At 42.3% G+C, this 18,626-nt stretch overlaps 1 protein-coding gene across 1 annotated transcript in view; it reads left to right on the top strand.

Annotated features, from left to right (window-relative positions):
- LOC138964145 (receptor-type tyrosine-protein phosphatase mu-like) overlaps nt 1-18,626 on the top strand; it is a 38,131-nt gene that overhangs the window by 3,593 nt on the left and 15,912 nt on the right. The window contains exons 2-17 of the mRNA XM_070336036.1: nt 1,813-2,034; nt 2,350-2,544; nt 3,146-3,280; nt 3,798-3,926; nt 5,383-5,511; nt 6,015-6,143; nt 8,420-8,551; nt 9,088-9,222; nt 9,496-9,624; nt 10,690-10,827; nt 11,009-11,129; nt 13,235-13,395; nt 13,929-14,305; nt 14,620-14,707; nt 15,029-15,105; nt 15,453-15,489. Of these exons, the coding sequence (XP_070192137.1) occupies nt 1,813-2,034; nt 2,350-2,544; nt 3,146-3,280; nt 3,798-3,926; nt 5,383-5,511; nt 6,015-6,143; nt 8,420-8,551; nt 9,088-9,222; nt 9,496-9,624; nt 10,690-10,827; nt 11,009-11,129; nt 13,235-13,395; nt 13,929-14,305; nt 14,620-14,707; nt 15,029-15,105; nt 15,453-15,489 (2,334 nt within the window). The remainder of the gene's footprint in view (nt 1-1,812; nt 2,035-2,349; nt 2,545-3,145; nt 3,281-3,797; nt 3,927-5,382; nt 5,512-6,014; nt 6,144-8,419; nt 8,552-9,087; nt 9,223-9,495; nt 9,625-10,689; nt 10,828-11,008; nt 11,130-13,234; nt 13,396-13,928; nt 14,306-14,619; nt 14,708-15,028; nt 15,106-15,452; nt 15,490-18,626) is intronic.

Below are 18,626 nucleotides of genomic sequence, written 5' to 3'. Positions count from 1 at the left end.
AAGATTCCCCTTCGTCCTCTTTCTACTAAAAAAATAAGGGTTGTTTCTTGCATACTTTTTCTTTCAATTATTCATACTTCATTATCCCATTGCTTAGAAATTCGAGAATTTGCATAATTTGCACTGAAGAAAGCACCCAAACAACTTTTACCGTAGGTTTCCAATGGTTCCGCCTGTAACTCGGTCATGCTTCAAAGGCCATGGAGTCACATCCTGGACGTTCTGCGACTTCCTCTGAGCAATCAGCTCTGACGTCAAATGTTGAAGTTGGTTACAATGCTCGCCGTTCCCACTGCCTGACACCATGACCTCCTGGGTCAGACTTTCTTAACTCACTTCCTTCTTCGTCGGCTATTCCACTGTTGGTGTACTTGCTAGCTACTTGTTCCGAGTTGAAACTGACCCCACGCGCGTAGGAATTTCTCAGCGAAGGTTCGGCCAGCATTTGCTAATATTGAAAAAGCGGGAGGAATGGAGTAATGGGGACCCACTTACCTTTAGAGAAACCGTCCGTTCCACGTAAATGATCATCATGTTTACCGCAAGAGATATGTCCAGGATTTGACATGTGATGTGAGCATTCACTCCCTTATAGACACATAATAATGGAGGGGGGGGTGGTGCAGGGGGGGGGGACAGGAGCGCGCGGATTGGGAGAGGTATCCACTGAACATTTATTATAGATACCGATGGCGCAGATATATATTCATATTAGCAGACTTTCTCCCAAGATATCCTTCGATGATTTAACTGGTGTTTATTATAGAGAATGTAGCCCGTGTTACGACAACCAAAAGCGTTATTTGTCATATCGGTACATTTCTGGCAGAAACAAATTCTCGTTTTCAAACTCCAGCAAAGCCACGGTGTTGTACGTTCCTGTCCATTCTGAATGGAATCTAGCAAACGGGTACAGCCCGAAAATGACTACCGACAGTACGCATGATAACGCCCATTTAGTGCACCTCGGGAATCGCTCTCCAGCAGTGCTTGTACGTTTATTCTACTTGTAACGCGTATAGGACGCAGGGACGCACAGTTTGGGGTGCCCTGCCTCCCACCAAAGAACACCTTCTGAAGTCCCTTTGTCTAATATTTTGCCCAAGATATACCTGTCACGAGCAATGTAGGGACACTTTCAGCTAGCACCTAGAGTATCGTGTCATTGCATGGACCCTTGTACTCCGAGGCAAAGCGTGCACTATGAGCTCAACACGACGAGGTAAAGGCTGTCCTGAAGCCAGCAGTAGACTTCGCAAAGACTTCGCGAAGTGTTTTCACACAAAATGTAGTGCCAAAGCTTTGTGCAGCGAGCTTCGTGGTTTGAACTTGGCGAAGTCTGTTCACACAAAATGTAGTGCCAAAGCTTTGTGCAGCGAGCTTCGTGGTTTGAACTTCGCGAAGTGTTTTCACACAAAATGTAGTGCCAAAGCTTTGTGCAGCGAGCTTCGTGGTTTGAACTTGGCGAAGTGTTTTCACACAAAATGTAGTGCCAAAGCTTTGTGCAGCGAGCTTCGTGGTTTGAACTTCGCGAAGTCTTTTCACACAAAATGTAGTGCCAAAGCTTTGTGCAGCGAGCTTCGTGGTTTGAACTTGGCGAAGTCTGTTCACACAAAATGTAGTGCCAAAGCTTTGTGCAGCGAGCTTCGTGGTTTGAACTTCGCGAAGTCTGTTCACACAAAATGTAGTGCCAAAGCTTTGTGCAGCGAGCTTCGTGGTTTGAACTTTGCGAAGTTGACTTAGCCCAATGTATATCAGGCATAACCAATCGCTTAACGCACATTACTCACAGTTTTCATGCGTGTGTTACAGAGAATGTAGCCCGGGGTAAACCGTGCATCATGAGCACATCCTGGCGAGGACCTTACGACAACCAAAGCCCAACGTCCAGACTACTGGCCGTCGACGGTCAAACCTATAACAGGGATGGCTGGTGTGTCCACTCAGGGGTCAACGACCGTAACGCCTACTGGGAGGTGGACCTCGGAAGACCGTATCCTCTCTACAAGATGGTGGCTATTGGAAGATACCTCTGTCAGTTTGTACTGAAGTAGTGTGTGTGTGTGTGTATGTGTGTGTGTGTGTGTGTGTGTGTGTGTGTGTGTGTGTGTGTGTGTGTGTGTGTGTGTGTGTGTGTGTGAGTGTGTATGTGTGTGTGTGTGCGTGTGTGTCTTCAAAACATGTCAAGAAGTCAAGCGCGCTTGGAAAGTACCGTAACCATGCCCCACCCCGCCCCTCTCTCCCCACCCGTCCCTTCTCCGCCACTCCACTACAAACTACGACTTTTAAATATACTACCATCGCCACCACCCCCATATCATCAAACATAATTTAACTTCCTTCCATCAGACGAACGCCGAATGTCCAACGTCGTGGTGACGGTAGATGACCAACACTGCTACACCTTCTCCCAAACCGTCAACGTGGCCACCACAACGGTGTACTGCGTCAACGGCGTCATAAACGGCACCAAGGTCAGACTCAGCAAGGTCACACCCTTTGGGAACGAGTACACCATCAATCTGTGCGAACTTCAAGTTGAGAGTAAGTGAAAAAGGTTGCTTTGTGTTGTATTTCTTTGCATTCATTTAGTCGAAGGTAGAGACGCTCGGCTTGTGCAGTGACAGGTTTTCAAGAGAAAAGTCTGAGATAAAGAAGAATTTACAATACAACAAACCCCTACGCGACAGTTAGAACTGCATTACGTCATGTATCAAATTAGGTCGACCGTCACTGAGTAGCTGATGTGACTTATTTTCCAAACGTGTGTCAATGGAGGAAAACCAACCAACAAACAACTAACCAACCAACTAACTAACCAACTGACCAACCAAAGATAAAACGAAAGTGACTTCAATCATGATTTCATCCTACATACGTCAGAGAAACCACCCATGACTGTATCTCACTTTGCTCTGACAATTATAAAGACTCTTTGATTCAATGTTATTATGACGTCATTTATACAACATCATGATAAAGGTTGCAGTAACAATCAGGAACGTAGCAGAGACATACTGTGCAGCTTGGGCATAACGTTTATGAAAGTGAAATCAGAAAAGAAGGGATGAAGTTTCCCCTGTGACAACGAATGACCCATACATTGACGCAATAATGACGTCATTGGTATAACGTCATGTTGCAGGTTGCAGTGACGACTACTGGGGCAGTGGCTGTGACAGACAGTGCGGGCAGTGCAGCACGGGCACAACGTGTGACAAAGTGACCGGTGTGTGTGTGGCGTGTCAGCCTGGCTGGCTACCCAACCTCTGCACACAGGGTAAAAGAGAAACAAAAATACTGCGTTTCCTCCTGTTCGGTTTTCCTTTGTTTACATTGAAATCCTAACCAAGTAAGGCAGAGCGCTTATGACAGGATCCTAGATACAAAGCAAATATGAAACATTGAAATAAATAAACGACGTTTTTTTTTTTTTTACATGTCGATTGATTATTTGTTTACACATGACAGTTGAATGATCATGTTTTAGACAATTCACCGATTTGAAATCATGCTTTACACATGCATAAATAAAGCCAAACGAACGTCTACGAAAGTAGCAAAGACGCATTCTCTCTTGCCACAACCCTCGAAAAATGATATTTTATTTTATTTGATTTGATTTTATTTTATTTGATTTTGCCTTATTTGTTTCTTTCTTTGATCATTTTTTTTCTCCATTTATTGCTTTATAAATATATATACATATATATATATATATATATATATATATATATATATATATATAAATATATATACATATATATATATATATATATATATATTGATCGTTACAGCATGCAACAATGGGACATTCGGACAGAACTGCTTACTTCAGTGCAGTGCACAGTGCAGTGATGTGTGTGACAAGGTCACAGGCTTCTGCACGTGCAAACCGGGCTGGCTACCGCAGACATGTAATACAGGTAGGGTGTGACATTCCTCATCTATTAGACTTATTGATATCACTTTTTTTTTCTCACATACTGTGTACACTTTTAAGTTTGATACAGCTCACTGTTTTTAAGATAGCTCATATTTTATGGAAACACTTTTAACGTTGTTGGTTAAGGTTTGTTCGGAAAAGTATTATACTGAACGCAATAAATAATTAGCCACTGTGTGACACCTAAACAAGAAATTGAACAAGTCACTGCTTGATTGACTGACAGCAAAATAGACGTATTGGACGGTACGGGAAGAACTGCGCGGTTCAGTGTCGGAGATAGTTGTACATTTGACTGATAGCTTGATTGGCTGACTGGCCGGCTAAAAGACTGATTGGCCGTGTAATTGACTGTTTACCTGATTGACTGATTGCAGCGTGTCCTGAAGGCTGGTACGGCCAGAGCTGTGTGGAGCAGTGTGGTGGACGCTGCATTTTTAACTGATTGTTTGAATGATTGTTTGACTAATTGACTGATTGTTTGACTGATTGACTGATTGTTTGACTGATTGACTGATTGTTTGACTGATTGACTGATTGTTTGACTGATTATTTGACTGATTGACTGATTATTTGACTGATTGACTGATTATTTGACTGATTATTTGACTGATTGACTGATTATTTGACTGATTGGCTGATTATTTGACTGATTGACTGATTGTTTGACTGATTGACTGATTATTTGACTGATTGTTTGACTAATTGACTGATTGTTTGACTAATTGACTGATTGTTTGACTGATTGACTGATTGTTTGACTAATTGACTGATTGTTTGACTGATTGTTTGACTAATTGACTGATTGTTTGACTGATTGACTGATTGTTTGACTGATTGACTGATTGTTTGACTGATTGTTTGACTGATTGACTGACTAATTGACTGATTGTTTGACTGATTGTTTGACTAATTGACTGATTGTTTGACTGATTGACTGATTGTTTGACTGATTGACTGATTATTTGACTGATTGACTGATTATTTGACTGATTGACTGATTATTTGACTGATTGTTTGACTGATTGACTGATTGCAGCGTGTCCTGAAGGCTGGTACGGCCAGAGCTGTGTGGAGCAGTGTGGGAGAGGCTGCAGTTTTAACTGATTGTTTGACTGATTGACTGATTGTTTGAATGATTGTTTGACTGATTGACTGACTGCTTGACTGTCAGACTGATAGCAGCGTGTCCTGAGGGTTGTATCGACCAGAGCTGTGGGGAGCAGTGTGTAGGGGGATGCATTCTTAACTGATTGCTTGACTGACTGATTGTTTGACTGATTGACTATTTCAGTGAGCCCAGACGGCTGGTACGGCCAGAGCTGTGTGGAGCAGTGTGGTGGAGGCTGCATACTTCACTGACTGACTGATTGACTGATTGTTTGACTGATTGACTGATTGTTTGACTGATTGACTGATTGTTTGACTGATTGCAGCATGTCTTGACGGTTGGTACGGCCAGAGCTGTGTGGAGCAGTGCGGTGGAGGCTGTACAGACACCTGTAACAAGGAGGGTGGTTCATGTGTCTGTCAGCCAGGCTGGTACCCCCCTCTCTGTCAGCAACGTATGTATGCCTGCACTGATGAATGAACGTCTGACTGTCTGTCGTTTTCTCTCTCTTTCTGTCTTGCTTCTCTCTCTCTCTCTCTCTCTCTCTCTCTCTCTCTCTCTCTCTCTCTCTCTCTCTCTCTCTCTCTCTCTCTCTCTCTCTCTCTCTCTCTCGCTCTCTCTATTTGTCTTTGTCTCTGTCTTGTCTGTCTCTATCTCTGTCTCTGTATCTCTCGCTCTCTTTCTCTCTCGCCCTCTGTTCTTCTCTCTCTCCCTACTTCTGTACACACACACAAACACACCCACCCACCCACACACACACACACACACACACACCGTACTCACAGTTTTGTGCACCGAATCCCTCCCAACTCAATCTCTCCACTAGCACTCTCCTGCAAATCGCGTTTACCTCACATGTCGATCCACTATGACAAAAGCCCACTCTTACGCCATAATTTATACACTTTAAACGTCTCACTTGTCCCCTCACATGCAAGGTGTGTGTTGACTGTTCAGAGTGCAGGGCGGGTGAGTACGGCCAGGATTGCCATCACAACTGCAGCGTCAACTGTATCGGCGCGTGTCACAAGGTGACAGGACAATGCACGTGCAGGTCGGGATTTCTACCGCCGCTCTGCGACCAAGGTAGGTCGACATCAGACACTACGGTCAAAGTGCTGGTGTGTAACAGAGGTCTTTATGTATGTTGATAGTAGAATGCCTTGACATCCCTTGGCACAGTTGTCAGTCGTGTAACAGCGGTCTTTATGTATGTTGATAGTAGAATGCCTTGACATTCCTTGGCACAGTTGTCAGTCGTGTGACAGATTTACTTGATTGCATTGACTTTAGGTCGGTTATCTTAAAATGACTTTGGGGATTAGTAACTGACACGGAGGCTTTGCAGTCAAGTGACTTGCAACACAAATTATTATTCTTAGCTTTACCCAAATCTCCACCAAATTATGCGCCATCAAATTATTATTTATCTCGCCTAATTTTCCGAGGTAGTTGGGCGAAACTTCGCTCCGTCTCGTGAAAATAGTTCTGCTCACTATATCATATTTGACACAGGATTTTACATGGTAAATAAGACCATCCCTCCACTCGAAAACACACCAAAAATCTATATCCTGACTGCTTCTTTTATTTTTTCGTACAAAATAAGTTTACACTAGTACGTGTACTAGTACTAGTAAGACATGACTTGATCAACACACTTCCAATCGTTACAGCAAGCAGTCGGGCTGTTGATTTGTGCTATCTGTCCAGGACTGTTCCGTGTAACTAACACGAGGCGATTTGTGGTGTCTGTCCAGGACTGTTCCTTGTAACTAACACGAGGCGATTTGTGGTGTCTGTCCAGGACTGTTCCTTGTAACTAACACGAGGCGATTTGTGGTGTCTGTCCAGGACTGTTCCTTGTAACTAACACGAGGCGATTTGTGGTGTCTGTCCAGGACTGTTCCTTGTAACTAACACGAGGCGATTTGTGGTGTCTGTCCAGGACTGTTCCGTGTAACTAACACGAGGCGATTTGTGGTGTCTGTCCAGGACTGTTCCGTGTAACTAACACGAGGCGATTTGTGGTGTCTGTCCAGGACTGTTCCGTGTAACTAACACGAGGCGATTTGTGGTATCTGTCCAGGACTGTTCCGTGTAACTAACACGAGGCGATTTGTGGTATCTGTCCAGGACTGTTCCTTGTAACTAACACGAGGCGATTTGTGGTGTCTGTCCAGGACGGTTCCTTGTAACTAACACGAGGCGATTTGTGGTATCTGTCCAGGACTGTTCCTTGTAACTAACACGAGGCGATTTGTGGTATCTGTCCAGGACTGTTCCGTGTAACTAACACGAGGCGATTTGTGGTATCTGTCCAGGACTGTTCCGTGTAACTAACACGAGGCGATTTGTGGTATCTGTCCAGGACTGTTCCTTGTAACTAACACGAGGCGATTTGTGGTATCTGTCCAGGACTGTTCCGTGTAACTAACACGAGGCGATTTGTGGTATCTGTCCAGGACTGTTCCGTGTAACTAACACGAGGCGATTTGTGGTGTCTGTCCAGGACTGTTCCTTGTAACTAACACGAGGCGATTTGTGGTATCTGTCCAGGACTGTTCCTTGTAACTAACGCGAGGCGATTTGTGGTGTCTGTCCAGGACTGTTCCTTGTAACTAACACGAGGCGATTTGTGGTGTCTGTCCAGGACTGTTCCTTGTAACTAACACGAGGCGATTTGTGGTGTCTGTCCAGGACTGTTCCTTGTAACTAACACGAGGCGATTTGTGGTATCTGTCCAGGACTGTTCCTTGTAACTAAGACGAGGCGATTTGTGGTGTCTGTCCAGGACTGTTCCTTGTAACTAACACGAGGCGATTTGTGGTGTCTGTCCAGGACTGTTCCTTGTAACTAACACGAGGCGATTTGTGGTGTCTGTCCAGGACTGTTCCTTGTAACCAACACGAGGCGATTTGTGGTGTCTGTCCAGGACTGTTCCTTGTAACTAACACGAGGCGATTTGTGGTGTCTGTCCAAGACTGTTCCTTGTAACTAACACGAGGCGATTTGTGGTGTCTGTCCAGGACTGTTCCTTGTAACTAACACGAGGCGATTTGTGGTATCTGTCCAGGACTGTTCCTTGTAACTAACACGAGGCGATTTGTGGTATCTGTCCAGGACTGTTCCTTGTAACTAACACGAGGCGATTTGTGGTATCTGTCCAGGACTGTTCCTTGTAACTAACGCGAGGCGATTTGTGGTATCTGTCCAGGACTGTTCCTTGTAACTAACACGAGGCGATTTGTGGTATCTGTCCAGGACTGTTCCTTGTAACTAACACGAGGCGATTTATTTGAACTCGCCACATAATCGTCTCAGTGAAACATATTTATTTATTTGACCATCTTGTTGTGCAGAGTGTCCAAGCGGAAGGTACGGACAGGACTGCGGCAACAACTGCAGCAACAACTGTGATGGCGGTGTGTGTGACAAGGTCACAGGTCACTGCACGTGCAAGCCTGGATGGCGGGGACAGTTGTGCGACCAAGGTCAGCGCCCTACTTCATGTCAACTATGAATTATACACACACAAAATGTTGCTTTACAAAAAAGTGTTCAGGGTGACGGCGCTTTAATTTCGATGCTATGTGCAAAATAAGTAGCTAACCCCAGCTTTTACATTCGGACCTTTTTATGCATTTTCATTCCTTAAATTCATTCAGTATACTGTATTGAACGAACTAAACCTTCGACCTTTCTGATATCAACACAATGATAGTAGTCTAAGTTGTATAATTTACACTTTACCAATACAGATCAAGCACCTGTAAAGAAACTAGAACCCCTTGACTGCCGAATGAATTGAATTAAAAATTAAACGTACAAGTTAAAAGAAATTAGACCAAAACTGAGAAAATGGTCTACAGGGGAGGGAATCGTCGTCGTGCAATTCAAAGGGCAATACAGCGGTTGTTTCCCTTGTCCGAGTATTGCTTCTTTACGAAAGCAAAACACGAACTTCATAATTACGTATTGTGGCAGTCAGGGGCATTTTGATTCTAAACACTATTATTGGTGTTGACAGAGTGCACAGCCGGTACCTACGGCGAGGATTGCAGATACCGGTGTGGACAGTGCCTGACCAATTCTGATGCATGTCATCACGTGACCGGCCACTGTGACAACTGCTACGCCTACTTTGCCCCGCCCTTCTGTGCTGGTCAGTGTCTTTTGCCCTGTGGTCACTGTGATGTTGGTTTCTTGTTCAATGTATTTCACCTGTAGTCCTTCGCCTCCTTACACTGTCCCTTTGCTCTGTGGTTACTGAGCAGTTTGCTTTTTTTTTACATATTGTTTTTTGCATATATTATCATGTTTGTCTCTAATTATCTACATTATGTCATCATGTTTGTCCATGATCGTTTGTATACATCATCATGTGTGTCTCTAATCACCTGAACATATCGTGAGAAGATAATTGTGTGACTTGCAGAATGCCTGGATAGGGTGTATGGTGCGTTCTGCGACAAGAACTGCAGCGCACAGTGTAGTGACGTGTGCAACAAGACTACAGGCTACTGCACGTGCAGCACGGGGTATCAACCGCCCAGCTGTGTGGAAAGTTAGTGGCTTATACAGTATAACTTATAGTTTTTCAATATTTTCTGTCACTGTTTGCTGAACATCTATATATATATACGACTAGTGTCTGTCTGTCTGTCTGTCTGTCTGTCTGTCTGTTCGCGATGCACGGCCAAAGTTCTCGGTGGATCTTTTTCAAATTTGGACACCGTATTCAGCTACACCCCGGACACAACCTCATCGATGAGATATTTCAACACGTGCTCTCAGCGCGCAGCGCTGTGCGCGCTGAACCGATTTTTTTGGTTTTTTTGTCGGGATCCACTACCAGTAACTCTTCCTTATCTTCTCCAGTGTTTTCAGCCGCGATTATCTCCCTTCCTCCGTGTGGCGTCAATCCATATTCCCGTTACTACGTTACTATTTTTAGAAGGTCACTGCACGTTACTATTTTTAGAAGGTCTTCAGTGTTTTGCGCGTTTAAAGCCGGGTTCCAGGCGCAGCCTGGTATTCGGCTCTACTTCTTCCCGGCGAAGTCGGTACCCGGCGAAGCGGGTAATCATCTAGTGTTTGTATATATGACGACTTTCTTCTAAGAGTTTTGTTGTTGGTATTACATCTTGAAAAGCTAGATCAGTAGATACAGGCTTTGTTTTGTGTACATAAATGTGAACAGTATGCACATGCTGTAACAACTTTATTCTTTTGTTTGTGTCTTTGATGTATTTTTGTTGTTGCTGCGCAACACATGGCAAGTGTATGGTGTGACGTTTACGTGACGAGGATGAAGAATAAATCTGAAATAGTAACTGCTACCGTTCTAAAATCTAAAATCAAAACAAAAGAACGGTTAAAGTTATTGCAATGTTTGATCATAGACAAACCAAAACATTTGCAAGTATGTTTTCCTAGGGGTCTTTTACGTTGACGGACATACAAATGATAATGGGTCAATCAACAGAAAACGAACAATTAACTTAGCTCAGTTACTCGTATTCTCATCAAGAGTAAAGAACCGAGCAAAGCGAATAAAAGCACTTGTTGACACCGGATGACTCCTTCTTCTTTGTCTCATCTAATTCTTAGTGTATCTACACATTTCCAGATTGCTCCAGTGGTTACTATGGCGATCAGTGCAGCTCCAAATGTGGAAACTGTACCTCGGGAGAATCGTGTGACCCTCACACTGGTCACTGCGAGCGAGGCTGTCAATCAGGATTGGCCCCGCCCCTCTGCCAACAAAGTCAGCCAATCATTCATTTTCATGTATATTTACAACAGTCTGTCAAATGTGCATGTGAAATCTTGTTTCAAAGTGCGTTTCGATTGATTGAATGATTGAATGATTGATTGATTGATTGATTGATTAATTCGTTGATTGAATCATTGATTGACTGATTAGTTCTGTGTACATTATGTTACAGCAATCCAGAGTCAAATAGCAGCAGAGGAGGAAAAAGGAGCAGGAATTGGGATCATCGTTGGTTCAGTGGTCGGTGTGGTTGTCATTCTCGCCGTCATCGCAGCCATCTTGTTCCTAGTCAGGTATGCGTCTCTGCTAATCAGAACACATGCACTAGTCATAAGTTATATTGGTGCAGTAGTCTAGTGGATAAAACGTCGGCCTCCCATGTGGAAGGTTGGGTGTTGAAATCCCGGCCGCGTCTGGTGGGATAATGGTGAACATTGTTTTCCGATCTCCCAAGTCAACTTATGTTCAGACCTCCATCAGAGTATAGCTGCCTCAATGGCGAATAATAAATAAAATAAAAACACCGGTCATACCTGTAAAACTTGCTCGTGCAAAAACACGAGTATACGTAGGAGTTTCAGCCCATGAACGCAGAAGAAACAAGTCGCGTAAGGCGAAAATACAATATTTAGTCAAGTAGCTGTCGAACTCACAGAATGAAACTGAACGCAATGCCATTTAGCGCGGTAGTGGTTACGCTATGCTGCATAGCACGCTTTTCTGTACCTCTCTTCGTTTTAACTTTCTGAGCGTGTTTTTAATCCAAACATATCATATCTATATGTTTTTGGAATCAGGAACCGACAAGAAATAAGATGAAAGTGTTTTTAAATTGATTTCGACAATTTAATTTTGATAATAATTTTTATATATTTAATTTTCAGAGCTTGTTTTTAATCCGAATATAACATATTTATATGTTTTTGGAATCAGCAAATGATGGAGAATAAGATAAACGTAAATTTGGATCGTTTTATAAATTTTTATTTTTTTTTACAATTTTCAGATTTTTAATGACCAAAGTCATTAATTAATTTTTAAGCCACCAAGCTGAAATGCAATACCGAAGTTCGGGCTTCGTCGAAGATTACTTGACCAAAATTTCAACCAATTTGGTTGAAAAATGAGGGCGTGACAGTGCCGCCTCAACTTTCACGAAAAACCGGATATGACGTCATCAAAGACATTTATCAAAAAAATGAAAAAAACGTTCGGGGATTTCATACCCAGGAACTCTTATGTCAAATTTCATAAAGATCGGTCCAGTAGTTTAGTCTGAATCGCTCTACACACACACACACACACACACACACAGACACACAGACACACACACACACGCACATACACCACGACCCTCGTTTCGATTCCCCCTCGATGTTAAAATATTTAGTCAAAACTTGACTAAATATAAAAAGAAGAAGAACGAGAAGAAGGGGAAGAAGTCATTAGAGTCATCTGCTAGGTTTTTGTCACATCGATTTGGGGTACCCTCATTTGAGAGACTAGTACATGACCTTTGAGACATACATTTTCAATCCCAACACTACGCTTAGTAGTGAGACATTTTCAGCATGGACATTTTATTTGGTTAGAAAACATCCTTTGTTTCCATTTTTGAATATACCAATTTACAACAGAACAAAATATGTCTATGTATCGATTGGAGATTGGATTTCTCTTCTTTGAGTCATGTGACGTCAGAGGCCGACAAAACTTTATAATTTGGCGTTTCAGGTTGACCGAAACTTTAAAGGAACTACAAAACACACGTACGTCATGTGTTTGATTGCATGTGTGTGTGCTGTTCAATGTCAAAACAACGACAAAGTCAGTACATGACGTGTGTTTTGTAGTTCCTTGGAAGTTTCGGTCAACCTGAAACACCCAAATATGAAGCAAATGTGTTTGATTGCATGTCAGTGTGTGTGTGCTCGTTCAATCGTCAAAACAACAACAAATTCATAGTACCTGATCGATCGATCGATACATAAATGTTATTTGCGTGTTTGACCAAAATATGACATTTTACACGGATCTCGACAGTCTTTGTTCACCTCGACCGCTAGCGCGGTCTCGGAGAACAATGACTGTCTCGATCTGTGTAAAATGTCATATTTTGGTCAAACACGCAAATAACGTATAATATCACTAATATCACAACTTGTTTTCATCAACGAAGCATGGAAGACTGTGTCTAAGTGTCTGAATTCAGATTGGTCTTCCGACCTTGAAGTTTATCCGCTGTTGCAAGTTTGTGGTGAATGTTCGTTTCTAAACACAAGTAGCAGCGTGGACAAGTTGGAATCGAATAACACATGTAAGAATTGTTTGTGTGTGAAACAATGAGTTGTGCCCAGCCTATGTATACACCTTGTTAGTTAACCCTACCTTGTTACAGAAGACGGCGACAGACAGGTAGAGGGTCAAAGACAGAGAGCAACGGCGTGTCGAGGTCAGCCAACAACAACAACACCCTCACCATGGACGCGGTCTACCAGAACGTCACACCGGGGCTTCAGATTCAGGACAACGCCATCAACAATGTCAGCAAAGCCAATGGTAAAACCCTAATCTAGCTTCACCCAGTGTTGCTTTTTACACATACACAGAAATCTTAAAATAAAAAATAAAAATAAAAAGGAAATGCTGAAAAAAAAGCAGAGCAGAGACTTACAAATGTACATTGAAACATATTTGTTTCAAGTTTTAATTTATGTTGGGGATTGTAAGGATGTATGTGTTTTGAGAATAAGAATAAGAATAAGAATAAACTTTAATGTCAAGGGACGTATGCATGTGTATACGTGATAAATCCTGCATGAGTTCGTTGTTTATAAAGCATGGCACTTTGCTGTGAAGTTACCTTCAACGTGCGCATGTTGGCACAAAGTGAGTATTCGGAAACACAAACTTGATTCCCTGAAGCAAATCAATCGTCAAAACCAGTGCTTAACCCGCTGACTGACAACAAAAACCAAAGGGATAAAACCTGACAAAGGTTCATCACAAAGGGCTATCACTGGTGAAATGCAAGGATGTGTATATTGCAGCAGAAGCAACATAATCCCACATTCTTTCTCTGACCCCGACAGGAAGCGAGAAGGGTAAAGCCAACAGCAAACCGACAGCCCCACCCAAACCCAAAGCAAAGAAAGCAGCCAGTCTTGAAGCACAAGCCAACGGGAACGCCGCTCTGTATGCCAACGTGAAGCCTGCTCTCCATCAATCTAACTCTTCTTTGGCCACGCCCCTTTCCAAAAAAATCAACCAATCGTTTGGTTCTACTGCCTCCTTATCTCCTCCCACTCACCATGACAGCGAGGGTGCCGATCTGGACGCTTCCCGCAATGACGTCTACTACAATGACGTCATCTATATGACATCAGAAGCGGCGTGTCTCCGGCTTGACTCTGTGCAGCAACCCTTGCTGGATAGACTGCGCTCTGACGACTTGGATGCAGAGTTTGCAGTGAGTAAATGATGATATAAAAAAAAAGCTACTATGGTATGTTTGTTTGTTCTCAAAACTAAAACTCGTTATCCGTTTGTAAGACGTAGATAGTATAAAGAAAATGAGCGAGTTAAGATGTTGTGGCTGATAAATAGCACATCTCGGTCTTATACTTATATTTCCTAAGTGTTCTGGAGTTGTTGAAGTTTTGTTTGCATCAATGTTGAAGGTAAACATTTCGAAGATGAGAGACTCTACTAACTTCCATATTAATTTTTTCTTATCACATTCAAGAGAGTAGACATGATTTAATTTGACTTTGCTTTGTGTAGATACTGGAGAAAGGGTTGACACGTGACACAGAGGCTGGCATGGCGCAAGTCAACCACTACAAGAACCGCTTCAGCTCTATTCTCCCCTGTGAGTCAACTTGACAGCTCAAACGTCCTCCCCCCCCCCCTCTCTCTCTCACTCTCTCTCTCTCTCTCTCTCTCTCTCTCTCTCTCTCTCTCTCTCTCTCTCTCTCTCTCTCTCTCTCTCTCTCTTTCCGTGTGTGTGTGTGTGTGTGTGTGTGTGTGTGTGTGTGTGTGTGTGTGTGTGAGTGTGTGTGTGCACGCGCACATGTGTGAAGGTATGTGTGTGTTCATGAAGGAAACTGTTTTCCACTTGTTATACGGCGCTTACATAGTGAATACACGAGTGTTCCGTTCGAACTGAAGTCATTGAAATGTTGTTGCACAGATGACGACAACAGGGTAGTGCTCCACAATGCTCCACATGAAGGCGCCAATGATTACATCAATGCGAGTTACATCAGGGTAAGCATGTTTTAATCAGCCCAATCATTCTTTGTTTTAATCAACATTGAGAACAATACGACAACCGACAAGTATAGTATAGCAACAAACGGTTAGTGGTGACCCCCAAACAACATTATTGACATTGACGATTCTTAAGCTATGAGACTAATGCAAGAGTTCCTTATATTTTGATTGATTTATAGATAAACATGAGTTTCATTCTGGGTTAATTATATGCGTGGTTTTTTTTCATTATCAAGAACACCTTACATGCAATGAACTCTCTTTCATGTTGAGTACACACAGCTTTTAAAGTGGGAACCAGACATAGCGGTTAAACCCGTATTGTTTCTTTCTGCTTGCAGGGTTGGAAGTCAGAGAAGACCTACATTGCATCGCAAGGTGAGAGAGAGAGAGAGAGAGAGAGAGAGAGAGAGAGAGAGAGAGAGAGAGAGAGAGAGAGAGAGAGAGAGAGAGAGAGAGAGAGAGAGAGAGAGAGTCTGGAGTCTGGAGTCTGGATGGTTTATTGATTGGGCCTTGGGCCCATTTCAATTCGGGGTGTACACATTTTCATCATTCATGCATCATGAAAAATAATCATTGTAATATTAATCATAATAAAATAAATCATCATCATCGTAATGACAGTCGACATGACGACTGTGGAAACAGGCATTTACAACAGCAAAACGTTTGGAAAAGGACAGTAAGCATCAGCACAAAATCCAGTCTCTGTCGCACTTCACTCATGTCTCTCTGTCCTCTTTCCGTCCATCCATCCATCCATCCATCCATCCATCCAGCCAGCCAGCCATCCATCCATCCTTCTATCCATCTCGTGTCCCTCTGACCTCCATCCATCTAATCAACCGTCTGACTGTCCAACCATTCATCCGTCATCCATCTATTCATCACTCCATCTATCCCTTCACATGCCCTTTCACACGCAAATCTGCAAGCAGTTATATGCATAATCGTTGCATCTCTGATACATAGCCGCATTAACGTTTTCAAAAAAGACAAAACTTTATTACTGTTTTTTAAGCAATCGACAGAAAGCAGCAAACATAGCATACACATAAAACAAGATCGTGCAATATCTCATATTCACTGTCCCCACTCACTGCGTATTTTAAACGCGTTCATGATGAAGGTTGCAAGTCTAAGTAATATTGATCTGTTTGGTGTCGCTAGAAGTAGCGCCAGTTTAAAGCTTGATGGGCGGTTGTAATATTTTGCAGGTATGTAGTACTCGCGAATACCAGCATATTTTGGACATTTCAAAACAAAGTGAATTTCATCTTCGGTCTCGTTTGCGCAGAATGGACACAAGTAATCTTCAGCAGTTGACGACCGAGTGTGTCGTAATCGATGCACTTTGAGTGGCGAGACACCAAGTCTTAACCTAATCAGGCAGTTTCTTGCTTTGACGTGCTTCAGGTCATTTAAGTATGAAGACATAGATAAGGCTGACTTGAAAGTGCTATAGAAAAGGAATCGTTCTTTACTTTGTACTGTTTCTATCCACTCTTGCTTGTATAATGTGACTAGTCTGTTCTTGAATTCCGTTATGAACGCATTTTCATTTCCAACGCCTTGTTGAATCCAAACTTGGTCAAAGCCGTATTTGTACAGCACATAGCAAACTGATGACGCCCATGTTCTTTTATTTTGTTCGTGTAAATAAAGCAGCATTTTATAAGCTTTTTGTGGCAATCGATGACTAGGCATTTTCAGGATGCGCAACCAAAATCGTATGGACTTAACAAACGTGTTGACAAATAACGGGTGTCTGCCAGTTTCTCCATACACAAGTGTGTTTGGTGTTTTCATGCTTGTGTTCAGAAACCTCTTAAGGGCAAACAGATGCACCTTTTCGATAGGTGAATGGTCTGCATCAAGGCCCCAGACTTCTGCCGCATAATTGAGCATGGGCTGGATCTGGGAGTCGAATAGTTTATAGAATATGTTTGGTGATCTTTCTCCTAGAGTCCACAGTACCTTAAAAATACCAATCACACCCTTTCTTGCACGCAGCGCTAAATCGTTCAGCGTGTGAGAAAATGTCAACCTTGTAGAAAAGTAAATTCCTAAGTATTTATACATGTTCACAGTTTCCATTTCGATATTGCCATACATCCATTTTTCAATCGCTGCAATGTGACCACCATTTCTGAAGATAACTATGTTAGATTTTTCTAAATTAACAGTCAAGCCAAGATTACAAGCAGTTTGGTATAGCACGTTTATCTGGTTCTGTAACCCACACACAGTGTCGGAAATCAAAATAACGTCATCTGCGAACATGAGAATCAATATCTCAATAAAATCTGGGATAAGTTGTATACCGTGTCGTCCTTTTCGCTTGATTTCGTCCGCCAATTCGTTAATGAAAAGTGAGAACAAAATTGGACTATTTATTTCTCCCTGCTTCAGGCCTCTCGGACACATGAAAAGGTCAGTGACCTCTGCTCCTGCCCTAACTTTTGCTCTAACAACGTTGTACATACTAAGTATGGCTTGGTACATTTTACCTTTTATTCCTTTGCTTTGCAACACCTTCCACAGCTTTGTACGGTCTACTGAGTCGAAGGCCTTCTTGAAGTCAATAAAAGCAACGTATAGTTTTTTGTGTGACAGTAACTGTCTTTGTACCATAGCAAATAGAGTAAAAATATGATCGGTCGTACTGTACTTTTTACGAAAGCCAGCTTGACTTTCATTTAATAGGTTGTTGGATTCTACCCAACTTGTTAGTCTTTTGTTTATGATAAAGCTGTATAGTTTGCTGCAAATATTAAGTAATGATATGCCTCTATAATTGTCTGGATTGTTAATATCCCCTTTTTTATGAAGAGGGTGAATGATGGATTCAGACCAGTCTTCAGGATATGAACCTGATGTAAACAGTTTGTTGAAGAACCGGGCTAGGAATGGTACAACATGAAAAGCTGAATTTTTGAAAAGCTCACTAATAACACCATCTGGTCCTGCAGCTTTACCATTTTTTAATGCTCGTATGGCTTCGTAAACCTCTGTTTCTGTTATGTCATATTCCAGCATCTGGGTAGTCTCTAGTTCATTTTCATCTACTACCTCTTGTGCTTCCTCAACAGTAGTATTGTTTGCGTCCGTTTCTGTGAATGTGTTGAATACATTGTAAAAGTGTTCATACCATTGTTCAGTTTCTATTGTGTTAGCATTAGTTGTTTTCCTTGATAAAGACCTTATGGTTCTCCAGAATGTTTTAGGATCTTTGCCACTTTTTTGCAACAGTTCAATTGTTGCTTGTCTGTGGGCAACTTTTTTGCATCTGTTAAGTTCGTTGTACTCATTTCTGTTTTGTGTGTACACAAGTTTGTCTAAATTACCGTTGTGGACATTTCGTAAGTCATGTCTTACAGCTTGCCTCTTCTCTTTGCATTCAAAATCAAACCATGCCTGTTTACGTTCTTTTCCTATTGTTATACTTTTTTTCATGCATTCGCCAGCTATAAGCAGTCCTTCTGTAAACTTTCTAATCGAGGCATTTACATCCA

Source organism: Littorina saxatilis, linkage group LG4 (assembly GCF_037325665.1).
Source record: "Littorina saxatilis isolate snail1 linkage group LG4, US_GU_Lsax_2.0, whole genome shotgun sequence".
In the NCBI taxonomy this organism is placed as follows: Eukaryota; Metazoa; Mollusca; class Gastropoda; order Littorinimorpha; family Littorinidae; genus Littorina; species Littorina saxatilis.
This window is presented reverse-complemented; position numbering and strand designations above follow the sequence as displayed.